The sequence below is a fragment of the Ictidomys tridecemlineatus genome, chromosome 15 (assembly GCF_052094955.1).
Source record: "Ictidomys tridecemlineatus isolate mIctTri1 chromosome 15, mIctTri1.hap1, whole genome shotgun sequence".
In the NCBI taxonomy this organism is placed as follows: Eukaryota; Metazoa; Chordata; class Mammalia; order Rodentia; family Sciuridae; genus Ictidomys; species Ictidomys tridecemlineatus.
In genome coordinates this window covers 30,047,134-30,070,454 of record NC_135491.1, presented here as the reverse complement: position 1 = coordinate 30,070,454, position 23,321 = coordinate 30,047,134, and the positions used below count along the sequence as shown (strand labels likewise).

The window sequence follows — 23,321 nt, the reverse complement described above, 5'->3', positions numbered from 1 at the left end:
AAAGGAACTGAACAGATACTTCGCAGAAGAAGAAATACAAATGTATATAAAATATATAAAAAAGTTCAACATCACTGATAATTGGAGAAATGCAAATTAAAACTGCATTGAGATTTCATCTCACTTCAGTCTGAATGACAATTATCAAGAACACAAGTAACAATAAATATTGAAGAGGATGTGGAGAAAAAGGTATATTCATACATTGCTGGTGGGACTGCAAATTGGTACAACCTCTCTGGAAAGCAGTATAGAGATTCCTCAGAAAACTTGATATGGAACCACTATTTGACCCAGTTATCCCACTCCTTGGCATATAACCAAGGGACTTAAAATTAGCAATACTACAGTGATGTGGCCACATCAATGCACCTAGCAGCTCAATTCATAAGAACTAAGCTATGAAACCAACTTAGGTGCCATTCAACAGATGAATGGATAAAGAAAATCTGGTACATATACACAATGGAATATTACTCAGCCATAAAGAAGAATGAAATTATGGTATTTGCCATTAAATGGATGGAACTAGAAACTATCATGCTAAGTGAAATAACACAATCCTAAAAATCCAGGCTGAATGTTCTCTCTGACATGTGGATGCTGACTCACAATAGGTGGCAGGGTGGGGTGGGCATGTGCATCAGATTGGAGTGGGGGGAATGGGAAAGATAGTAGAATGAATCAGACATAACTTTCCTATGTTCATATATTAATACACATCATGTACAACCACAAAAATGGGCAATTGTACTCCATATATGCATGATATATCAAAATACATTCCACTATCATGTATAACTAAAAAGAACAAATGAAGTTTTAAAAAGACAAAAGAAGAAGAAATAATGATGGTGACAGGGAAGGAGAGGTATTTAAGGGAGCACTGACTTGCAAACACAGAGAAAAAAACAAAAATCCGGAAGTAGAAAGCACAGGGCTCTGTGACATGGGGCAGAAGAATGGGGTGTGAACCTCACTCCTTAGGTTTTGGAAGGCTAAAACCCTAAGGAATCACGACAAGGTTTATATGACTGCAGCCAACTCTGAACCTAGAACTATTCTCCACTAAGGAAAACCCAAGGGCAGGAGGGTATAAATGGGTCCACTTCAAAAGAAACTGGACATCGATGAGGACATGAGAACACTCGTGGACTCAGAGATATTTTGGTCTTTCTACCGTTGCCACTAACGTTCCCTTCAGTCCTGGGTTACCCCACAGACATCCACAAGGAATACGCAGACCACCTTCTATAATGAGAAGGACTCGGCATTGAATAGAAAAGTCCCGTTTGCTTCCTGCTGGAGGATGCTGTCCCGCTTGTTTTTTCTGCTCTGCTCTGCTCTGCTCTGCCTGCTCTGATTACCACCTTCTCATTCAGTGGCCATGACTGAGCTCTACCTTCACGCTGCACCTGCAGTTAATTAGTCACTGCTATTACAGCAATGTCACTATTTTTTAAATGTGAAAGTTAATTTACCCAAGTTTACCAATTTCTTGATTCTTCCGTGTTTCTTGAATCCCACTCTTTCATTCTGGATCCAGTCTGTCTTTCTAAAGTACATGTTGTAATAAGTCTCTCAGGGTAATTTACTCCTGCTTCTTAAAGAATTCTGTACATCTTTATTCTTAGAATTTAAGTCTGTCAGAAGTTCTGAAGATCTCCTGCACGGCTGCTCCTTCCCTGTCCCCTCTCTGTGTGAGGGTGTACCCTCCTCATGGCTCGTCCGCTCCTTGTTCTCTGACTCTATGCTCAGGGTGCACTACCCCTGGTGAGGTGCTTCCTCCACCCATGACGTATTTCCTATTTCTGGTAATTCCACTCTTGCCTATTTGCTTCTGTTGATCTTTTGATGCTGTTGATCAAATCTTTTAACCTCCATTGATATCTAGTCCCTCTTCTGTCTCCTCAATCATTTAAAACTGTCCAATAGCTAGCTCTCCGTTGGACTATTTATTACTCTGGTTTGTAAGGTCCTCTTGTTGCTGCTCTACTGATTCTCCCTCAGGCAGATAGAGATGAGTTCAGGAGAAAAATGACATTTGGGGAAAAAGTACTAACTTAAAATATCCTTTTATTGTCTTTAAACAGTGACTTGCAATAACAGAGGTTGCCTAGGGGTGGGGATCAGTGAGCCCTCAGGGAGTGGAGGGCTCCCCAGCTCTCTCCAGACTCCAAGGCCTCCGACTCCATCAGGGTCTGGCCCTTCCTCGCTCCCTGAGAGCCGCTGCAGATCTCCACCCAGGCTCACACAGGAGGTAAGACACCATTTAGGTGTGCTGGGTTAGGGAAATAAAAGGAAAAAACACAACTGTTTTTAGAATCTGGAATTTATTTCTTTAAGAGATGGAAAACAAAACTGACCTTCTTCTCCGCGACTGCCCGCCAGATGCCCTGCCTTGTGTATATCTTTCTTTCCTCATTTGTGTTTGAAGGATGATTTCCAAGATACTGGCATACTACTAAGCTTTCCGTCCAGTTCTATTGATTGATAATTCTAATGTTATACCAGTATCACATACTATTTTAGTGTCTATTGCTTTGCCTTTTTAAGCTTATAATAGGACTTTTTAAATAAAGGAATTATTCAATATTTTTCCCATTTCACTTGATAGAGAACTCTAAAATCACCTTCTTCAGTTAAGAAAAAAGGCTAAGTCCTGCTTATGTGAAAACTATGTTATAAAAATTAGCATCTTTAGCTGGGTGTGGTGGTACACACCGTAATCCCAACAGCTCGGGAGGCTGAGGCAGGAGGACTGCAAGTTCAGAGTCAACCTCAGCAACCACAAGGTGCTCAGCAACTCAGTGAGACCCTGTCTCTAAATAAAAATACAAAAATAAGGCTGGGGATATGGCTCAGTGACGGAGTGCCCCTGAGTTCAATTCCTGGTACCAAACAAAAAAATTAGCATCTTCAAGTTATTTAATCTTCCTACTTAAAAAACAGTCTTTCTCACTAATTAAATTACCTTTCAGCTCTGTTTAAGTCTTTTTAAAAATCCATCTCAAGAAAATTGGTTGCTTAATATTTTACCTTCTTTAAGCACGAAATTGTCCCTTCTTCCTTTGGGCTTGCAGGTATATAAAAATGCGGTTGATTTTTCCATGGTTATTTTTACATGGCTAAATTACAAACTCTTTTGTTAATTCTAACAATTTCTAGACAATTTTCTAGGATTTTCCAGATGCACACATGACTATTTTATGCTTGTCCAGGTAATAAATGGGTACCTGATGCTTTTGTATCATGTCTTATTTCATTTCTTAGAACTTCCCAAACACCATCATGATTGTAATTGTGGCTCTCCCCTTTCTTCCTTCTCACCCATCAGCTCCACACTGGCATCAAACAACATCACTCAAGGCACAGAGGTAAGAGTGTTTGCCTATAATCAGCTTTTAAGGAAGAGGATAGTACATTACCAGCATTTTCACAGAGAAACCCAGGCCAAAATGGAAAACTGTCCCCCATTTAGACTCGGACACTCAAACTACCTGGGAAGTCCAGCCACCTAGAACACTAAGAACTTCAAGGCATTAAATTTGAGGTGTCCTTCAACTTGTGGGGAAGGAAAAGACCATTTTAAAAAACTGAGGACACAGGAGCCGACTGGTGGCTGACTGGTGGGTGGCCAAAAGCAATGTTCTTCCAGTGTTTGACTAAGTTAGAATGAGATCATCTTACAAGGTTCATTAACTGAAATTACAAAAACATTCATTTTTAGTTTTGTAAGAAAATAAAGTGATTTTTATTTTGTGGGTCAAAGACATAAACTGCCACTGGATTTGTTCTTCAAGTCAAGTCTGGCACGACAGAGATAACAATGATTAAGATGCATTTGCATGTGTACCTGCCTCACAGGATTAAGAGCCCTAAACAATACTTCTATCATAATTTAAAAGTTACCTTATTTTCAGCAATGGTTCTACTCTTAAAATATGATGAAACAGGATATTTAAGAATTCTTCAGGATCTAGGAGAAAATAAAAATCAAATAAGTCAGACAAAATGCTAAAATCCTTTTATTCTTTACTTATTACAACCATATTTCTATACTGAATTCGATTTTGTTCATTCAGTAGTATTCCAATTAAACTCATAGTTTTCAATTTTTCCTGACAAAAGGAAAAAATACAAACAAAATTTGAAGGCTATAGTAAAGTATTATATTTCAATTTTGATATAATTTTATTATATTTGAAAGGATATAATCATTTATATACAGTGAAATAATTTTTGGTTTGGAGGGTTTAAGATTAAATAGAATAAAACCTGAAGTGTGCCCTCTTTTTCCTGCTGATTAAATAACTATCAGCCTCCAAACATTATAGCTGGTTACAAGTACATTGCTAATAAGATCAAAGTCAGAAGTTAAATCTTTGAGAAAATCCATTAGCTATGAACAGAATAAAATACTGACCATAAACATATGTACATATGTGTATTTGTACATATAAGGCCATTTTGTACCTTCTATTTACAAGGAAAACCAATGGTGCACATAGACCCTTCCCCACAGGAGAGAAGTGACTCAGAGGGTCAGGGCTGGGGGAAAGAAAAGAACTCTTTCTTGCATCTGTTCATTTAATACACTAGAACCAGCCAGCTTCTTAAAGGGGTTCATTCTTCCACATCATTCTTCACTTGTAGAAGAAAAGATGAATTTATAAAACATGGAGAAAATTGTGTGTCACATAGAAAAACAATTCCTTTTTGCTTATCTTGTTTGCATTGTAATGAGCTCAAAGAAATCCTTGACAAAACTCCAATTTTTCAGTGGTGGGGACAGGATAGAGCCCAGGGCCTCTTGCATGCTGGATAAGTATGCTACCCCTGAGCCATATGCCCAGCTCTGCTCTCCACAAATTTTAAGCTAAAACTATACCCGACACCACACAAACAATGTTTCAGCTAGCAATTAGCATATTCATATCTTTTTGAGTCATTTTCAATGCATATAGTATAAATTAAGGTGGTCACCTTTTTCTTCAGAGGTAAATCCTGATGCAGCCTCAACTTTTTCAAGTATTTTCCTCAGTTTCATAATTTTTGTGGCACATACATATCCATATCTATGTGAGGAAAAAACCATTAATTGCTGACATGGGCTTATATAGTAAATTATTCAACATGTCTTAATAATGAGACATTTCTTATAACAACTCCAGTATGTCATGAATTAATAGACGAGGCAATGATTTTGAAGAACACAAATATAAGCTTTGATTAAAGAATGAAAAATTACAGAACTAGAACTAGAATTATCCCAAACACTATTATATACCTTAAAAATGATTGTTAAATACTAATAAAAGAAAAAAATAATGTTAAAAGTTTGGGATGATGGATTTTTAAATAATATTTGCCTAAAAATTTTTAAAAATTTACATTATAAAACAGCATATATTATTTTGAGAGAGAATATCCTTTTAATACTAAAGAAGAAACAACTTCCAAAGGAAATGAGAAAGGGAATTGATGAGGTATTGAAACTAAAATCTATAATCAAACCAATCGTCACCAATATACCATTTTCTTTTATCTTGTCTGACTACAGGATAAAATCAATGAGATCCTTGACAAAACTCCACCATGGGCTTAACACAAGTCAGAGCCAGCCAATCTTATATTCATTTTTATACTGTTTTATATTTACTCATTAGTTCTCTGCAACCGACAGACACTGAGCAGCTACCACTTACACAGTCACCCAAGGGATTAGCCCCTGGGAGAAGGGGAAAGGTTGTAAAGATAGGGTCTCTGCTTTTGAGAGCAGGGTTTTATTATCAAAAAACCAGTTAGCTAAAATAGAGATGCAAACACAGGGACTCTTGACTGCAAAAGGTCACCTCACAAGCTTTTTGAAGTGGATGAGATTAGAGCGTCATAAACTATGACTCTAACTGGGTGGACAACAGTATACAAAAAATGTTTATTAATGGACTTATGATGTTTTGTAAAGGAAGAAGTGGCAATATGTTTAAAGAATTTTGAATTTGACCTATCTTGTTCTACTATCAATTACCTGGGAGTAAGAAATAGAGAACTAAGTTGGCATAAGACAAAAAATTAATGTGAAAATCAAGATTCATACTCATCTTAAAGGATAAGACAATTATAAAATTCATTACAGAATTTAAAGAAAACAAAAGACATAAATGGGATAATATATTCTCTTATAATTAACTTTCCCAGTCATAAAATATAGTAGGTCACTGGAACACTCATTGTATTTCAGTATTATTTTTTTTTCTTTTTTGGGTCAAAATATTAAACTATATTTTGTTTTAATGGAAAAGTATGTCACAAATTTTTAATTAGTCTTAATACAGAACTTAAATTACATACTTTTCTCTCTGTATTTCCAAATTTGTTTTATGATTCATGGCCTAATTCTTCAGAGTTTAAATTTTATAATGTGACATTATCATATCTCTCTATTACCTCTTATCAAAAATCTTTACTAAATGGTGTTCTGTCACTTGCGATTAGATTAGTTCAAATTGCTTCCTGTGGCCAAAAGCAAAAAAAAAAAAAAAAAAAAAAATTTCATTCTAATTTCTAAACCAGAAATGAAAAATTAATCACCTGATTAAGCACTTGATTAAAATTAGATGGAAAGAGGCCTAAATATATTCCTCAAAATAAAACATGCTACTAAAATACATCTCATCTGTTTCTAATACAGAAATATTGAATAGTAGCTATTCTATAAATAAAAATTTTCCCTACTTTTTTCTTTGATATAAATTAAGAAGCCATACTGTACCAATTTGCTAACTAGTATGATTATTATTAGTAGTACTGTTGGAATAAACTGTTTCAAAAGATAAGAAACCCAAATGCTATGTATCAGTTTTCTATACCTACTGCAATTGCTAACTTATTGCATACTCCACTAAAATGGTTCAAAGCATTTCAGGGAATACACTATGTTCTATGCATTGGTCAGACTTAAGAAATTAAATAAGCAATGGAAATACAAAGAACAAAGCCTAAAATAAAATCAGTATTTCACCATGACAACTAATTTTTTCCCATTTCTTATTACAGGAAAACAGGACATAAATTTACTACTAGACAGGATAACAGCAAACAGAATACCATCTAAAGGCAAAAAATCTTCCTTGTACTTACATTCTCAGAGGATTAACTATTTCTGTCCTCAGCAGCTCTTGAGTTTCACTATAATATTCTACATCATTCTTTTCTTTGGGTCTAAGTAACACAGTATCCAGAACAGAACTAAAAGCAAATAAGCTGCAAAATAAAATCATTATTTTCCCTCATGATATAAACAGATCATTTTTCAAGAAATAGATTCTAAAAAGAATAACAAAAGGAAAAGAAGCAAAGTCTAAGAGAACAAAGAGCATAAACATTCACGTTCTTCATGAACATGGGCAACCAAGAGCCCTGTGAAGACCCCCCAGGTCCCATCTTCAGGTCTTCAGATTCGTTCAGGTTAAGAACAGTAAAGCCAAGAAGGCAAACTATATATTGATAGTGTTGAAGGATAAAAATATGATGAAAAAACTTCTTTGCAAAAGTTAAAAGGGGGTCTACAAATCTGAGTCACACCACAATAGACAACACAGGAGGACGTTTGGAAACTACTTCTCAAAGCAAAAGCAACTCAGTGTGATACTCAAATGAGGCAGAGGGTCAGGTTTCAGGGGGTGAGTGTACCTTCCTGATGTCTGCTGTCACAGGTTGACCGACTTCTAGGAAGGCCACCCCCAAAGACAGAGCAAGAGAAGGGGACACACAATGGGCGTTTCCATGGAACGTTCTATCTCAAACATTATCTCCCTTTTGCCACTTTGCGAATACCTAAATTCCCTTAAAATCACTTGTGAGTGAGTAACTGTGGGATCCAGTATGAATGATTCACATTCTCCTTCCCTGAGCCGGAGAGGCTCTGACCCTCACTACATCTCATAGTGACCTGGATATTGCCCTGGTCCTGGAAGTTTGAGGACCATCTTTGGACACAGGCGTGTCACCCCATGGATTGAGCTACATACGCTCACCTGTTCTTTTGTGATATTACTCCTTGGCCCTGTTTGGGATAGAATGCTCCATGGAAACGCCTGTTGTGTGTCCCCTTCTCTTGCTCTGTCTTTGGGTGTGGCTTTCCCAGCTGTCAGTCAACCTGCTGACAACAGACATCAGGAAGCTAGACTCAGCCTCCCACTGAAACCTGGCCCCTTGCCTCATTCGAATGGCTTCTCCTCAATAAAAGGGGTCAGCGCGCGCTCATGCTCTTTCTCTTTCTGTGGACCCTTAAGGTCAGAGGGGCCATCACAGGAACCCAAAGAAAAAGGTATCTCTGTCTCTTGTGTGGTTAATTCATGCAGCCCAGTTCCCTTAGAGTGACCCTGAGTGTTTCAGTCGCAAGGAATTCGACAAGTAACAACAGAAACTTCCTGGTTTCAAAGAAAACAAAACTTGTCTAATACAGATTTTTATCAAGAAATCTACTGAATGTTATCTCAATGCCGTAAGGTTTGCTCCTGACAAAACATCTGTGAGTTGAAAGTACTCTATCATCACAATGGCCTACCATCTTTTCTTTTTCCTACTTTTAGAATTTTAACATGTCATGTTAACTCCCAGATTCTATACAATTGATTGAACTGGCAATGCAAGATCCTTAGGGCCTAAAGACTCCTGGTTCAGTCTTCAGAGTCTAATGATTCTTGCCATGCTAAGTTGTTCCACTTTGGGAAAAAACTACATATATAGGAGCAACAGGGCTTCTATAGGACATAATTTTTTTTTTTTAAAGAAAGCAGTTTAAAGATTCCTTCTACCTACTAAAACAAAGACAGACACATCGACCAGGAGCTTACTGCAAGTCATGTTATTTGATTCATGTTCAAAGACACCGTGCCTACTCGCTCCAGCTGCCCTGCTCCATGTGCATCACTGTCATCCAGCTCTGGCTCATTGTTCCCTGCCTTACTTTTCATATTAATGTGGTGGATATAGGAACAGGTGACAACACTCCGTAGCTTCAAGAAGTGTATTACGGTAAGCAAACTCCCTTCTTCTCCTAACCCCTAGTCCCTAGTGTCTCCACTCAGGTAGCTGGCAGCCCCCCTCCGCCCCCCCCCTCACACACACACACACACACACACACACACACACACACACATACACACACACACTCTATACCTACTGCATTCATTTTAAACTTACCAGAATAAGGTTGAGTCTAAGTAACAAGAATTGTAATGGCCCTGGATACCTTTCTTCTTTCCAATCATTATCTCCAAACCTTCTTTTTCCATTTTTGGTGGAGTATTTTCTTCTACCACTTCACTTAAGTAGCCTCCAAAGGCTGAAAAGATAAAAAAAATGAAAAGAATTCTTTTAAACCATTAAAAAGAAACTTTCAAACTGTGTCTTCATTTTAAAAATATATTTTGGTATTTTGATAAAAAACATTTGTTTATCAACTTTCATTAATCAATTCAACTTGGCATGTAAAACAACACTATTGTTCATTTTCAAACTTGATTCCCCCACAATTTGAAAAGCACTTTAGAGTATCAAGTAACGTGTAAAAAGCATCTGTCAAGCAAAATATTTTGCTCCTAAAATACTTTATTATTTATCCACAATGTCTCATATTTTCAAGCCCAAAAAGAAAACAAAAAAAATATAAAGTACTCTTTCAACAGTAAGAAAAACATGCTTCATTAAAATGGCCTTCCTATTACACCTTCCTATTTACACCTACTCTTTGCTGCACCACTGTTATTCAGAAGTGGGAAGGGATAGCATCAGGAAGCCACCACCTCTTCCAAGTGATGAGAACAGCTCTCCTTCAGCCTTAATCTAAAACTACTTAGACAAACACTGATTTCTTGATAAGACATGCTGACTGATATACTTAACCAATACATTATAGGGGAAGTTGATGCCAAAAAAGAGGAACACATTTCAATTCCTAGCTCCTGTATTGCTGAAAAGTAAACATCTGTAATCAATAAGAAGAAAAAACAAATCCCCCTACTCCCACCTTTTAGATCCAAGACACTATTCTAACACTTTTTAAAATGGCTCTTCTAGGCTAACTAACTTTCAGATATACCAAGTAACAATCTTTACTGGTTTGAAAACTTGATGAGCAATTGGCATGAAAATCACTTAGACACTGTCACTGTCACCTAATACATAATGGTATGAAATGAAGTCATTCCAGATTGGTAAGTAAATGAAAAGCATCCAATACCTAAAGAGTTACAGCGCTCTATCTGATTGGAAACAGGCTGCAGGGACGCGAACCTGGAGTCAGGCCTGCAGCTCTTCAGTTTAACAAACAGCGCCTTCTTCAGGGCACAGGTGAAATACCGAGTGCCCCTAAAGGTTCCATCTGTACAGCCTGCGCATTCATCTTCCTGGAAAAGAAAGGCTTCCACATGCATTACACCACGCCGCGAAGACAGACACACAGAACTAAGGCGCCCGCAGCTGCTCCTAGTGACCCTTTCTCCGAATTCCCTCTCCACGTGTACTGCAAACTGCATCAAGAAAAAGGGGATGCAGGGTTGCGGAATCAAAGCATTGAACCTTTAGCTAATGATTTAAGAAGTGAATTCCTTAATCCAACAGGAACTCCTCAATGATTCCCTTTCAGAACACCTGCCTAGGCCTTCCCTGGTTACCTGACTTTCTTTGTACTATTTTCACAAGTATTAAAACCAAGGAATGAACTCGGGTGTAGCTCAGTGGTTAGGTACTTGCCTGGTACAGGTAAGGAAGGCCCCGGGTTCAATCCCCAGCAATGCTAAATACACACACACACAGGGAAATGAGGAGGCCAATTATGTTAAGTACTCCTCTAATAGTGCTCATTAGCATGAAAACAAACAAATAAGCAAACAAACCAAGAGATACATTTTAATAAAAGCTAAATGTATTCAAATTCCCCTCTCCTGATTGTGCAAGGCCAAACAGGCTTTCCTAATCTCCAAAAGGAAAATCTTTCCCTCTACCAAAGATACCAAAAGACCTGAGAAAATGATGGTTAGTTCTAAGGCCAGTGATTTAGCTTTATAGGGAACAAGGCGAAACAAGAAAAGTAAAAGCTGGTAACAATTAACAATTTGCTTCCCTTATTGCATTCTACTCAATATAAGAAGCCGAAATACATTAACCTAAAACGCAATTCTTATTTTTTTGGACATGGATCAACTAACATTAGAAACAGGTGAGGCAGAAGCCTAAGGAGTGGCAAAAAGAATTCAGGCAACACGTCATGAAATTTTTCTCCAAATTTTTGGACATATACGATGATTTGCCAAGAAATATATAATAGGAAATATTCTGCACAAAACCCCATTTAGAAAAGAATTATAATTTTTAGATCAAATTAAATTACCAGTTCCAGTCCAGCTAGTACTTCATTTAGTCCTGGGGGCTGACCGATCCAACGAATGACCCCGTAGAAAGGAGGGTTCTCCTTGACTTCAGCCAGCGAGCCCACCTCCAGACCGTGAGAGTTGCCAGAAGACATGGGCAAGGGCGGGCTCTCCTGGACAGGCGCGCTGTTCAGCTCCCCCATCACAGACTGAACTGACAAAGAAAGCGGGCTGTGACCAATGCTTCCATTGGAATTAGGCACCTTTGTCAGGCTGAATGGTAGAGAGTGAAATCTGTTCTCACTGGATAAGGAGTTCATGGAAGGAGCCTGCAGCGGCGGTGACGAATGTCCAAATTCTGAAGATAACTCTGTTAGTGACTTTGCAGGGTCTTCTGCAACTACGAAAAATTATTCTTAATTAGAGAAATATATTCAAGAATCACAAACACACCTTAAACATTAAATAGGGTTTACATATCTAAAAATTAACATATAGCTCTACTCCAACTGCCCGCATGGCCTCTCTGTGAGGATTCTTCCAGGCATTGCAAATTAATATCTCCAAAACAGTATTCTTGCTTCTCTGCCCACCTGCAAACTTCTCTACCTCACTAAATGGCACCCAACTGTTCACACAAAAGAAAAATGTATTACTTATTGATGTCATATAGCCTATATTCTTTATCCATAGCCCAATCAAATTATGAATCAGTACAAAAGACACCAACATTTTTAAGAAATAATTCTAAATTTTATGAATCAAAGAAAAGATGACAATGTTTTCAAAATAAAGGAGTGATGAAAGGAGTGAAACAGAGGAAACAAAGAAAAGCTGTGGAACACAAAGTAATACCTCTAAAGGAAATTTATAGACAGATTATTTTAGAAAAAAAAAGAAAGCCCAGACATTAATGAACTCAGCATACAACAGAGGATCTGGAAGCACAGAATGGCCTCCCCATAAAAGTAAGCAAGAATGAACACAAGAACAGAAGTCAGTGTGACAAATTGTTATTACAAGGAAGAAGATCCAATCCAAAGTAAACACAAAGACAGGGAATAGTGAAAGAGAAAACAAACACATCATCATGTCATAGCCAAAAGCTGTTTCCTTAAAATGATTAATGCCGCTGACGGCAGGCACTGCAGACCAGTGGGGAAAGAAGGCACTTCTTAATGGTGTGGAGACACCAGTTATCCATATGTTTAAAAAATTAAACTGGAATCCTACTCACACTCTACACAAAATCAGTTCCAAATGGCTTGAAAACAGACACAACAGGCAGAACTATACATTTCTGGAAGATAATACAGAAGAATGTTCTTTATGACTCAGGATAGAAAGAAATTTCTTAAACATTAGCACATGAAACATAAGAAAAAATACCGATGAGTAGGATCATATTAAAATTAAGAACTTAATCACTACAAGGTATCACATCATAGTGAGTGCAAAAATTTGAGCCACAAGGAGAAAACATTTGTGATATATATATATATAGCTACCAAAAGATTACAACTTGAAGAAGATCTGCAAATAAGACAAAAAGAAAACTAGGAAAAAAAATAGAAAAAGACTTGTAAAGGCAATTAATGCAAGAAGAATATCAAGTCACCAACAAATCAATGAAAAGATCCTTGCCTTTGTAGGAAGTAGACAAATTAAAGCCAAGGCTAGCAGGAGCTATCACTTCAAGAGTTCAAGGTCTTAGAACATTAGCTATTCCTAAGACTGATACTCCTACACAGTGCTGATGAGGATGTGCTGTGGGACTGTGTGTTTCTGCCCCTAAAATTCACATGTTGAAACCTAATCCCTAATGTGAGGGTATCTGGAGGTGAAGTCTTTGGGAAAGGATTAGGTCATGAAGGCAGAGCCTTCAACATAAGATTAGCGCCCTTATAAACGGGGCCTTAGAGAACTCCTTTGACCTTCTACCATGAGCTATCACAGCCAAAGATGGCTATCCTGAATCAGGAAGTAAATCCTCACCTGTTAACACATCTGCAAATCTGATCTTGGACCTCCTAGCCTCCAGAACTGTGAAATATAAGTTTCTGTTGTTTATAAGCCACTCAATATTTGGTATTCTGTTTTAGCAGACTTTAAATTGGTATATCTACTTCAAGAAACAGTTTGGCATTATTTAGCAAATAATGTACCAATAATACTACTTCTAGTTATACACTCTACACATACATAAGAATGTTACTAGCAGAGTTGCCAATGATAGTAAGAACCTAAAAACAATGGTCAAATGGACCATTGGTCTGAACGCCAATTGGTCAAAAGGATAAATTGTGGGACAGTAATATCATGGAATACTGTACAGCAATGAAAATGAATAAATTACAATAACATACTATAACTTGCATGATCTTAGAAACATAATGTTGAGTGAGAAAAATTATGCAAGAATATATACAATCTGGTTTCTTATGTGGAAAGCTCAGAAACAAAGAACTGACAATATATTGTTTACATATACTATAAAACTACAATGAAAAGCAAGAAAATGATAAAATATTAAAGTTAAGATGATGGTAGCTCAGAGGAGGGACTAGAAAGAGGAACCCCAGGAATTTCAAAGGTAATTATAATGGTCTTTTACTTAAACTCAGTAATGACTACTTGGGTATTCACTGTACTTTCCACCTACTGTTCATTATACCTTAGCCAAGTTTCCTTAGTAATGAGACTTAATCTAAAATCTATAAATATCAGTCTTTTCTTTCCCAAACACTGAACCCCCTTAATACCAACACCTGAATTCATAAAGCAAGTTCTGTGGGTTCTATCTGGAGTGCACCCATTTCTCCTCTGCCATCATCTCCTTAATCATGCCACCATCACGGATCAGCCTGCTACCAGACTCTTCCCAGTGTCTCTCTGCTGCCTTTCTGGTCCCTCTTCAATCTATTCATCATACAACAACTGGTGAGGCTATTTTTTTTAAGTTAAAGATCTTAGGTGACCATGTGTAGCTGACACCTTCCAGTGGCTTTCCAGGATTCTTAGAATTTCTAGACTTGTTGCCCAGACCAGGGGTGTCCTACCTGCCTGTCCAAACTCATTACAGACCACTTCTTGCTTACCCTGTGGCCACTCTGGTCTACTTGCTGCTTTTCAAATACGCTTCCTCCCCTCAGAGCCTTTGCGCTTTCTACTTCCTCTGCCTGGAATGCTCTTGTCAAGTTCTTTCTCTGGCAGTTTCATTTCATCATTGAGATCTCAACCTACATATCCTTTCCAAAACACCCTGCGATGGTGGCTTCCTACTCCACTGCTGCACCTGGTTCATTTCCTTCACTGTAAATGTCGCCATCTCCCATTACCTTATCTGTTTATATACTCACTGTCTATCATATAAACCACAATACGAGGAGGTAAGTTTCAAAAGAATGGCAATTTTGTTTGTCTTTCCCATGGTTGAATCTACAGCATTTGGTGTAACCAGTTGGAATACAAGAAAATATTTGTAAATATTTGTTTTTTAAAAAGTATAAATTAGGGGCTCGGGATGTGGCTCAAGTGGTAGCGCGCTCGCCTGGCATGCGTGCGGCCCGGGTTCGATCCTCAGCACCACATACCAACAAAGATGTTGTGTCCGCCGAGAACTAAAAAATAAAAAAAACATTAAAAATTCTCTCTCTCTCTCTCTCTCTCTCTCTCTCTCTCTCTCTCTCTCTCTCTCTCTCTCTCTCTCCCCTCTCCCACTCTCTTACAAAAAAAAAAAGTATAAATTAATCAAATATTGTAGAGAAAAGCTCTTTTAAATTTGTAAGTAAAATTAACTATGGGAACAATATTCTTTTTACAACTAAATTACTTCTGTTTTTTTGATTTAAAGATGAACACCTACTCCAAAGTTCATTACTTTCCATGTTCCAAATAGGTCTTTTAGGATCAATGGTATTTCAAGAATGTATTGTACATTAGATCAGATTAATAGAATCAAGAAATTAGGAATATTCCACTGCTACAAAACTGTGTTAAAAATAAGAAACACAAAATTATGAACAAACATTGACATTACCTAGATTATGAAAAACCTATGGTTTACTTGTTTCCTTCCCTCCTCCCCTTTGGTACCAGGGGTTTAACCCAGGGTGCTTAACCACTGAGCCACATCCCCAGCCCTTTTTTATATTTTATTTAGAGACAGGGTCTCACTGATTTACTTGGGGCCTTGCCATTGCTGAGGCTGGCTTTGAACTTGCGATCCTCCTGTCTCAGTCCCCTGAGCCGCTGGATTACAGCCTGCACCACCGCGCCCAGCTACTAGTTCCTTTTCTTGGAAAGAAATCACCACGTAGACAAAGCATTAGCAGTTCTGGTAGTAACCACAGGGCAAGTGCTAGTGCATGACAGCCACCCTGGCTGGGCCTTGTACACACCCAGAGGCCAGCAGGCTCTGTGTTCCCAAAGGACCTGAGTTACTGGAGAGCTGAAACTCCTCTCAACAACAGTCGTTGCCATTAAATAAGCCTCCTGCTTCTTGGGAAGAAAGAATCCTTGCCTCCCTCGTGGTCCCCCACTCAGAGTTGGAATGACAGAGTGCAGGAGACAGAACCAAAGACTACTTCCTTTGAGTCATTTTCCACATGAGAGTCTTTTGATGTAATAGCAAAATGTTGCATTGGTAGATATGGATCAGCCTGGGACTGAATCCATGTCATAACTATTGAGTCATTATAGCCACTATAGTACGTAAATCTATTTTCAATTAGTTTGCATGCAATTACTGAATCTGCTGAATGCCATCCTGGGCTGAACACCAGACTTACAGTCTGGCAAAGGAAACAGGAAAGTGAAGTAACCCAAAACATTTTGAGATCATTTTGAGGAAAATGAACCTAACCTAGAAGTAGGAAAGGAAAGAAAAGGCTTTCTGTATGACTCAAAAGTCTGAGACTTAAGAGATGATTTAAGAGCAAGCCAGGCCTCAAAGGTGGAGAAACAGGAAGAAGAATTTCCAGGAAGAAGGACCATCCGAGAGAGAGAGAGAGAGAGAGAGAGAGAGAGAGAGAGAGAGAGAGAGGGGGGGGGGGGGGGAGGGAGGGAGGGAGGGAGGGAGAGAGAGATATCGAGATCCCAAGTATTCACAACACATCCTAAGAACGGCCCAGTGTAGCACGCCTGGAGCAGGGAAAATGACAGAAGTACACCACAAGGAGCCCGACATGCCAAACTAAGGAATCTGAGTTTTATCTTTAAGAGCTGGGAAACATTCATAGAGACTGTGTGAAGAAGACAGCAGCAAAAAATAAAGTGGTTTTGAGGATAAACCAATGTGCACCGAGTGCTCAGCCCAATGCGGAGCGAGCAGCCCGTGGGCTAGAAGGTCGACTACAGGAGGGTGGTGAGGACGGCGCTGCTGGGGTGCTGGTGGAGCAGCTGGCACTGCTGTTGGAATAACCTTAAAAGTACAAGTCTGAGGCAGGGAAACCAGTTAGAAGACCACCAGGCGAATTCAGGCAGGGACAAAGCAGCTGCACTAAGGCCAGGGCTGCCGAAATGAAGCAGGGGAGAGTCTAATGATGTGAAGAAGGGGAAATCCAGGGCACGTGGTGACAACTGGGCTTTACTGACAGGAGGGAGGGACAGGGAGAAAATATGAATGAATGAATGAATGAATATGAACAGTTCAGATGAAACCCAAACTTCCACGTGTCTCCATCGGCCTCACGTCTCATTTCCTCCCTCCAGGCTCTCAGCACACTGCAATCTGGACCCTGTGGAATTCTTCCACCCAACAGAACCAAGGTCATCAGTGACTTCCAGGTGACTGAGCCAAGGGGGTTCCGTGGTGCCCTCTCTTGCCCTCTCACAGGACTCAACACTGCTGTCTGCTTGTTCCTTGCCTTTTGAGACCACAGCTCCTGGTTCTCCCCACATCCCCCTGGTCATCTTTTCTCCGTCTCCTTTGATGACTGACTGTCCTCCCACTCAACCATTCAGCGCCTCCAGGTTAAGTTGCAACCCATACTCTCCCCCTCACTCTCCAGAGGCAATACATTCAAAGGACTTCAATCGCCCTCTATGAGGACAGCCTACAGATTTATTTCCCGAGTACCTGCTCCTTTCCTAAGCCTCCAGACCTGTACTTCCCACTGCCTACTTGATGACTCACCTCCAGTAAGTTTAAAAGGCACCTCCAATACAAAACACTCAAAATCCAATGTTTCACCTGCCTTCGTCACCTAAGTACACAAGCCGGAAACTAGGAGTCACCAGGACACGCCTTCCTCAACTCCCACTTTCACTCATCTGTAAGTCCTATCAGGTCAACTCCCACATCTCCATCTACTTTCTCCCCATCCCTTCTCCAAGTCTAATCCCGGACTACAATCAAATTTCTGGGACCTATCCCCACTTCAATTTACTGCCTTCCCTGCAGCCTGGGTAATCTCTCCAAAAGGCAAACCTGGTCATACCACAGGTTGCTAAGAAAATTTCAGTGGCTCTCCATTTCCTGTTGTTGGGACACCCCAGGCTCCACGTGTCCCGGCCTGTTGGCAGTTCCATTTCCATCCCTACAGTGCTGTGCCGTCTCTGTGTAGCTACTCTGGCTCTTTTTAGTCCTTGGCAAAGGCTAGCTCCACTCTCTCCAAGGCCTTTGTCTGTGCGATTCCCTCTGCCTAAAAGGCTCTTGGATCCTCCTTTGCCATGTTACACACAGTTCCTCTGGTAAATCTAAGCACATGCCGCTTCCTAAAAGAAACACCACGCCCCTAGGTAAATCCGGATCCTTCCTCCAACAGCACTGTGTCTGTCACCACTGCAATCCTACATCTGTTTCTATATCTGATTAATTTCAATCTTAACAATTTGACCATAAACTCAGAAAGGGCAGGAGCATAGCTACTTTGTTCCCCACCATTGTGACCTTAGAGAATGCCTGGCACAGAGTAAGCCTCAGTAAGTATTTGCTGAACAAATGAACAAGAAAATGAATAAATCAAAAAATTATGTCCCTGAACCAAGGGAAGATAGTTTTTTAAAGAAGGTGCTATAAATTCCATTATGTCCCATCATCCTACATAACAAGATATCCATAAAAACTTACAAAATTTCATAGGACACTTATAAAATTGCTCAATTTAAGTTATAGGTATTCAATATATAAGATGATGGGACATAGTAAATTAAAGAGGTCAAAATAGACCCACAGAAAAGTCTTTAAATGATTCAATTGATTCTACAGATCTACCCTAAGTAGATAAGTTTAAAAAAAAATACAAGTTATTAACACATTTAAATGTTTTATTAGCAGTAGTGCAGTTCAAATTTTATACAATATTAAGTCTATTAATTCTGTTTCCAAATACTGATGAAAAAGTCATTTTTCTCTGATGAGTTAAAAGGAAAGAATCACTATAAAGAACACTAGAATTATACATTACCTTCATCAATGTACCATGTATTTTTTGATTTGGATTGTGGTTGTGAGTCAACAGAAGACCCATTTAAGGTATAAAATAATTCAGATCTGTTTCTGTTTCCAGGGTCTGAGGTAGATCCTATGGAACAAAAAAAGTTCCTTTTAAAAATATAGTCAATATGCTGTAAAGCGTTTTTATTTTAACAGTAAATTAATATGCATATCATGTCAACAACTTTAAATATAACCAACAGTTGTACAGATACACAGTAGATTTTATTATTGTCTTCCTCTTATAAAAATTTGGCAGCCATTTTTGCAACATGAAAAAAAAGATTTCTTACCTGTAGAGTTGGTACAGGAAGAGGTATAGGAATAAGTTAAAGAGTGTTTAATTTTTTTAATATTTAAGTATTCTGAGAAATACTATAGTTTATTTCTAGATATCAACATCACCATTCTCCAATTTCATTTGAAGAATCTATCAGTTTTCAAATTTAACCTATTAGAATCATAACCTATTAGATTTATAACACATAGAAACATTTTGGCCAATAACAAACTTATATACAAAAGCATCACACCACATAGCCTGGGTTTGTGTAAGTATGTACACTCTGATGCTTGCAAAGACAAAAATCACACAGTACATTTCATTTCTCAAATGTTAGTATGTGATACATTTTTAAAATAGATCCTTTTAAAAAAGGTATATGAATCAATGCACAAAATTAATAAAAAGATTAAGATTTTCACTGGGGATATAACTCCCCTGGGTTCAATTTACAGCACCACAAAAAAATATAAATACATAAAAATAAAATAATTAAAGTTTAAACATTTTGGAATTGTTGGTCATCAAATTTCTTGTTTGATTTCTTCATGCCAGAATAAACAAGGCACTATTAAATCTTTTATATCAGATTTATCAAGTGCAACAAAAAGTTTATAGAGCTGTATCACAGACATTTCCTAACACTACCTGCTCTAGTACCGTTAAGAAGACAGGCCATCCTAAAGAACAGTGGAGTCTCCAGAACCCATACTAAAGCAGATTTTATTTTTTCAACTTACAGTCAATAGCTCTAGACTTTACACCATTAACTCAGAACTACGATAACACAATTAACACTGTGTCGTAAGAAAATCTGGTGCCAGAGACAGTGCCACACACATACAACTCAGGAGGCTAAAGCAGAAGGATCATTTGGACCCATGAATTCGGGGCCAGCCTGGACAATACAGCAAGATCCTCAATCCCCAAAATTTTTTAGTTTGAATAAGGAAAGTATGTAGTTATTGTTTGTATATATGAGAGTAATAAGTCTGAGTTATCCTTTATAGATCTATAGGCTAAAATAAAAATACCTATATATCCTGCAATTAACCCTAAATCTCAGGACTTAATACCATATAAAATATTTCCTTAAGTATAATTTCCTTCTAAACAAGCCATAATAGTTTTGCTCAACTAGATAACTGAGGAAAAAATAGTCGTCTTCTAACCCACATCTGAGTTAACAAAAATTCTTACAGCCTTTTAAATGAACTGTTGAGCTTGTTTAAAAACTACCCTATGGTGCATGCGGAAGTGAACAGAAAAAGAACTGTGAACTCCACATGTATTGTGAGGAAGTTTCTGCAAAAGAGACAATGTTTTTCTCCTTTGCAGTTTGGAATTTAATTTTTGCCACATCTAGTTAGCCAAATCCACATAATTAACCTTCCAGTACACTTTATCCTATATAACACTAGTCTATACAGTTGCAATTATAAATATACAAGATTACAAGTAGGGAATCCCAAAAGCCAATTGACTATGGGCCAGCTAAAGACAGATGTTCTCATAGGAAACTTCTTACCAGGAAAAAAAGGTGGGGAATTCTTGGCTTAGGCAACACCATGTAATAAAATTTTAGTTTAACTACTTAAAATGCCTGAAAGAAGTAAGTCTAAATATACATTAAGTTGTGATAGTTTACAACCTTTCTTAATGCCTGGGCAAATAAGACAGCACATCAGTCACCAAGAATTATATCCTATTAATCCATACCTGTAACCTTTGGTTTATTATGACTGGATGAACTTTTGTCCCCAATACCTCTTGACATAAAGGAAAGTTTGGGAGGCCTCCTTTCCTGTGTCACGCTATCTGAAACAGTAAACATGTTTTGGTTTTGGTTTTGGGTTTTTTTTTTTTTTGTAGATAAAAGTAAATTCTTTTAGAAGAGAAACAATCAAGAAAACAATGACAGTAACAAAAACAAAAAACTGCTTTCCAACAAAAAGCACAATTTTTACAGTTTTACAAATTCTCTTTGAGGACCATCAAAGGAAAGAGGTAATGGCTCCAGGAGGGGAAAGAAATCAACACTGTTCTTCAAAATGCAGTGCAACAAGAAAATCACCCCCAAATACAATTCAGCTAAATACTTTTAACTCTTGAAAACGTAATCATATGTAGCCAATTTTATTTTTATATTTTAAAGAAAACCTTACTCATGATTTCTGCAGCATTTCCCAACTCGGTGTGCCCGGCCCACCCCTACGTATCATAAAGGGTTCCACACTCAAGTATTCTAGATGCCGAGAGAGAAAATAGATAATTTTTTATTGCATAAAACCAGAATCTTTGATATGCTGAAGTATACTGTGAATCTCTCAAGGATGGATATAGTGTACTTATTTGAAAATACTTTTTGTGCCACTCTACTGAGTATCTCTTATTAACATGTATTAAGGGAAACAGTTTGAAGAAAGCCTGGGGAGAAATATGTATCATAGGTAGGAAGACACTGGTTATGTATCTGTTTTTAAAAACATATATATGTTAAGAACGACACACATGTGTACACAAACTCTTACACATATAGACAAGAAAACACAGAGGGTTATACAGATTAATAATACAGAAAGTCAAAGACGTACAACAAATATTTTTAAAGAAAACACTCTGAACACTCTTTGAATTTCTCTTTGGCAAACTTGTTTTTGATACAAAGACCATTGTGAACCTTAAAGCTCAGTAACACTCATAAGACATTTATAAATACTGTTCAAATATATGTAGGAGAGTCAATGTGGAAAGTTTTTCCTTTGAAAAGTTCAACAACACATCTGTGAATCCCAACATGACACTTAAAGAGTCATACCTGATAAAGCTGTATATCAGCAAAAACGATATCACCCACAGTGGATTTTTGAGCACAGAAAGAAAAAAACAGGAAAATTTTTACATTTTAAATACAAGGAAAATATCACTTTTTTGACATTCCCAAAATTGGATTTATTTTGGTTCAAAGACAATTGTTGAAATAACTTGCAAATTTTGAATAAGATTTGTAGAGTAAATATTCATAATATAGTTATCCTATTTTGATCACTGCACCATAGTTATAGAAGATAATTTCTCATTTTTAGAAAATGTGAGTATTTAGGAATAAAATGACATTGTGTGAATGTTGCAAATAGTTCAGAGATAAAAACTGTTATGTACCTATACTTATCTGGAAATGGAGAAGAAGAGAAAAAAAACAAGTTAACAAAATAGTAACATTCGGAGAATGTTTCTTAGGAAATATTTTCACTACTGTTTTAAATCTTCTATAAATCTGACATTGTCAAAATAGAACATTTCTGAAAGAAAAATATCACTTTTTTTTAAAAAAAGGAAAACATGTTAAATTAATTATATGTAAATGGTGCTTGGTAACTTTTTTCCACAGGTGGAGGAGGGAAATGTATTTATTATGCTACATATCTTAAATGTCTCAGAAAATAATGAAATGGAATACTCCAATATTATTATGGAACATGCCAGTATTATCTTAATTCAAAAATTATACTGATTAACCATGATTTTAACAAGTAGTATAGCAAAAGAAATGTTATATGCTAACTTTTATGTTACCATTCAGATATATCAATGTCACTAATGACAGAAACTATGGAAGGAAAATCTCTGTCACTGAGAAATATTACCAAATTATAGCAGATAAATTGACTAAAGAAAGTTAATCACCACTACTAACTGTAACTAACTGTGATTGACTGCATATAACTCCATGTGAAAAAAAGACATTCACACGTATACTATAATATATGGACATCACAGTTAGTAGCCATTGTAACAAATTTAGCTGATGTCTTCACTCCATTAAACTGTTCACACATCCTAGCAGCAGCAGCACAGGTCACATGATGAGCCAGTGGTGACAGTTCCACAGGTGATCCTTCAAAGACTGGAATAGGAGCTGGAAGCACTGGAGTTGGAAACTATGGTAACCTTCTACCAAAGACTTTATCAAAAACGGGGCCAAGGGGCTCGGGTTGTGGCTCAGTGGCAGAATGCTCGCCTAGCATGTACGAGGCACTGGGTTCAATCCCCAGCACCACATAAATGTAAAATAAAGATATTTAAAAAAACGGGACCAAATATCAACTTTGAGGGTTAAGACAATCCAACAGAAGTCTCTGCAGATAAAAGGTCACATACCACATCTAATTTACCCTCCAACAATTATATACCGAATAGCTGTCATTAATTTGTCATAACT

At 37.7% G+C, this 23,321-nt stretch overlaps 1 protein-coding gene across 14 annotated transcripts in view; it reads right to left on the bottom strand.

Moving 5' to 3' along the window:
• Cyld (CYLD lysine 63 deubiquitinase) overlaps window positions 1-23,321 on the bottom strand; it is a 65,684-nt gene that overhangs the window by 14,461 nt on the left and 27,902 nt on the right. For 11 of the 14 annotated variants that reach the window (XM_078032299.1, XM_078032290.1, XM_021721263.3 and 8 more), the window contains 8 exons: window positions 20,819-20,917; window positions 18,788-18,904; window positions 11,399-11,778; window positions 10,250-10,415; window positions 9,211-9,352; window positions 7,144-7,266; window positions 4,987-5,078; window positions 3,913-3,979 (listed from right to left, as the gene is read on the bottom strand). In XM_078032299.1, coding sequence (XP_077888425.1) covers window positions 3,913-3,979; window positions 4,987-5,078; window positions 7,144-7,266; window positions 9,211-9,352; window positions 10,250-10,415; window positions 11,399-11,778; window positions 18,788-18,904; window positions 20,819-20,917 — 1,186 coding nt within the window. The remainder of the gene's footprint in view (window positions 1-3,912; window positions 3,980-4,986; window positions 5,079-7,143; window positions 7,267-9,210; window positions 9,353-10,249; window positions 10,416-11,398; window positions 11,779-18,787; window positions 18,905-20,818; window positions 20,918-23,321) is intronic. The other 3 variants (XM_078032294.1, XM_078032295.1, XM_078032293.1) reach the window with 3 other exon arrangements.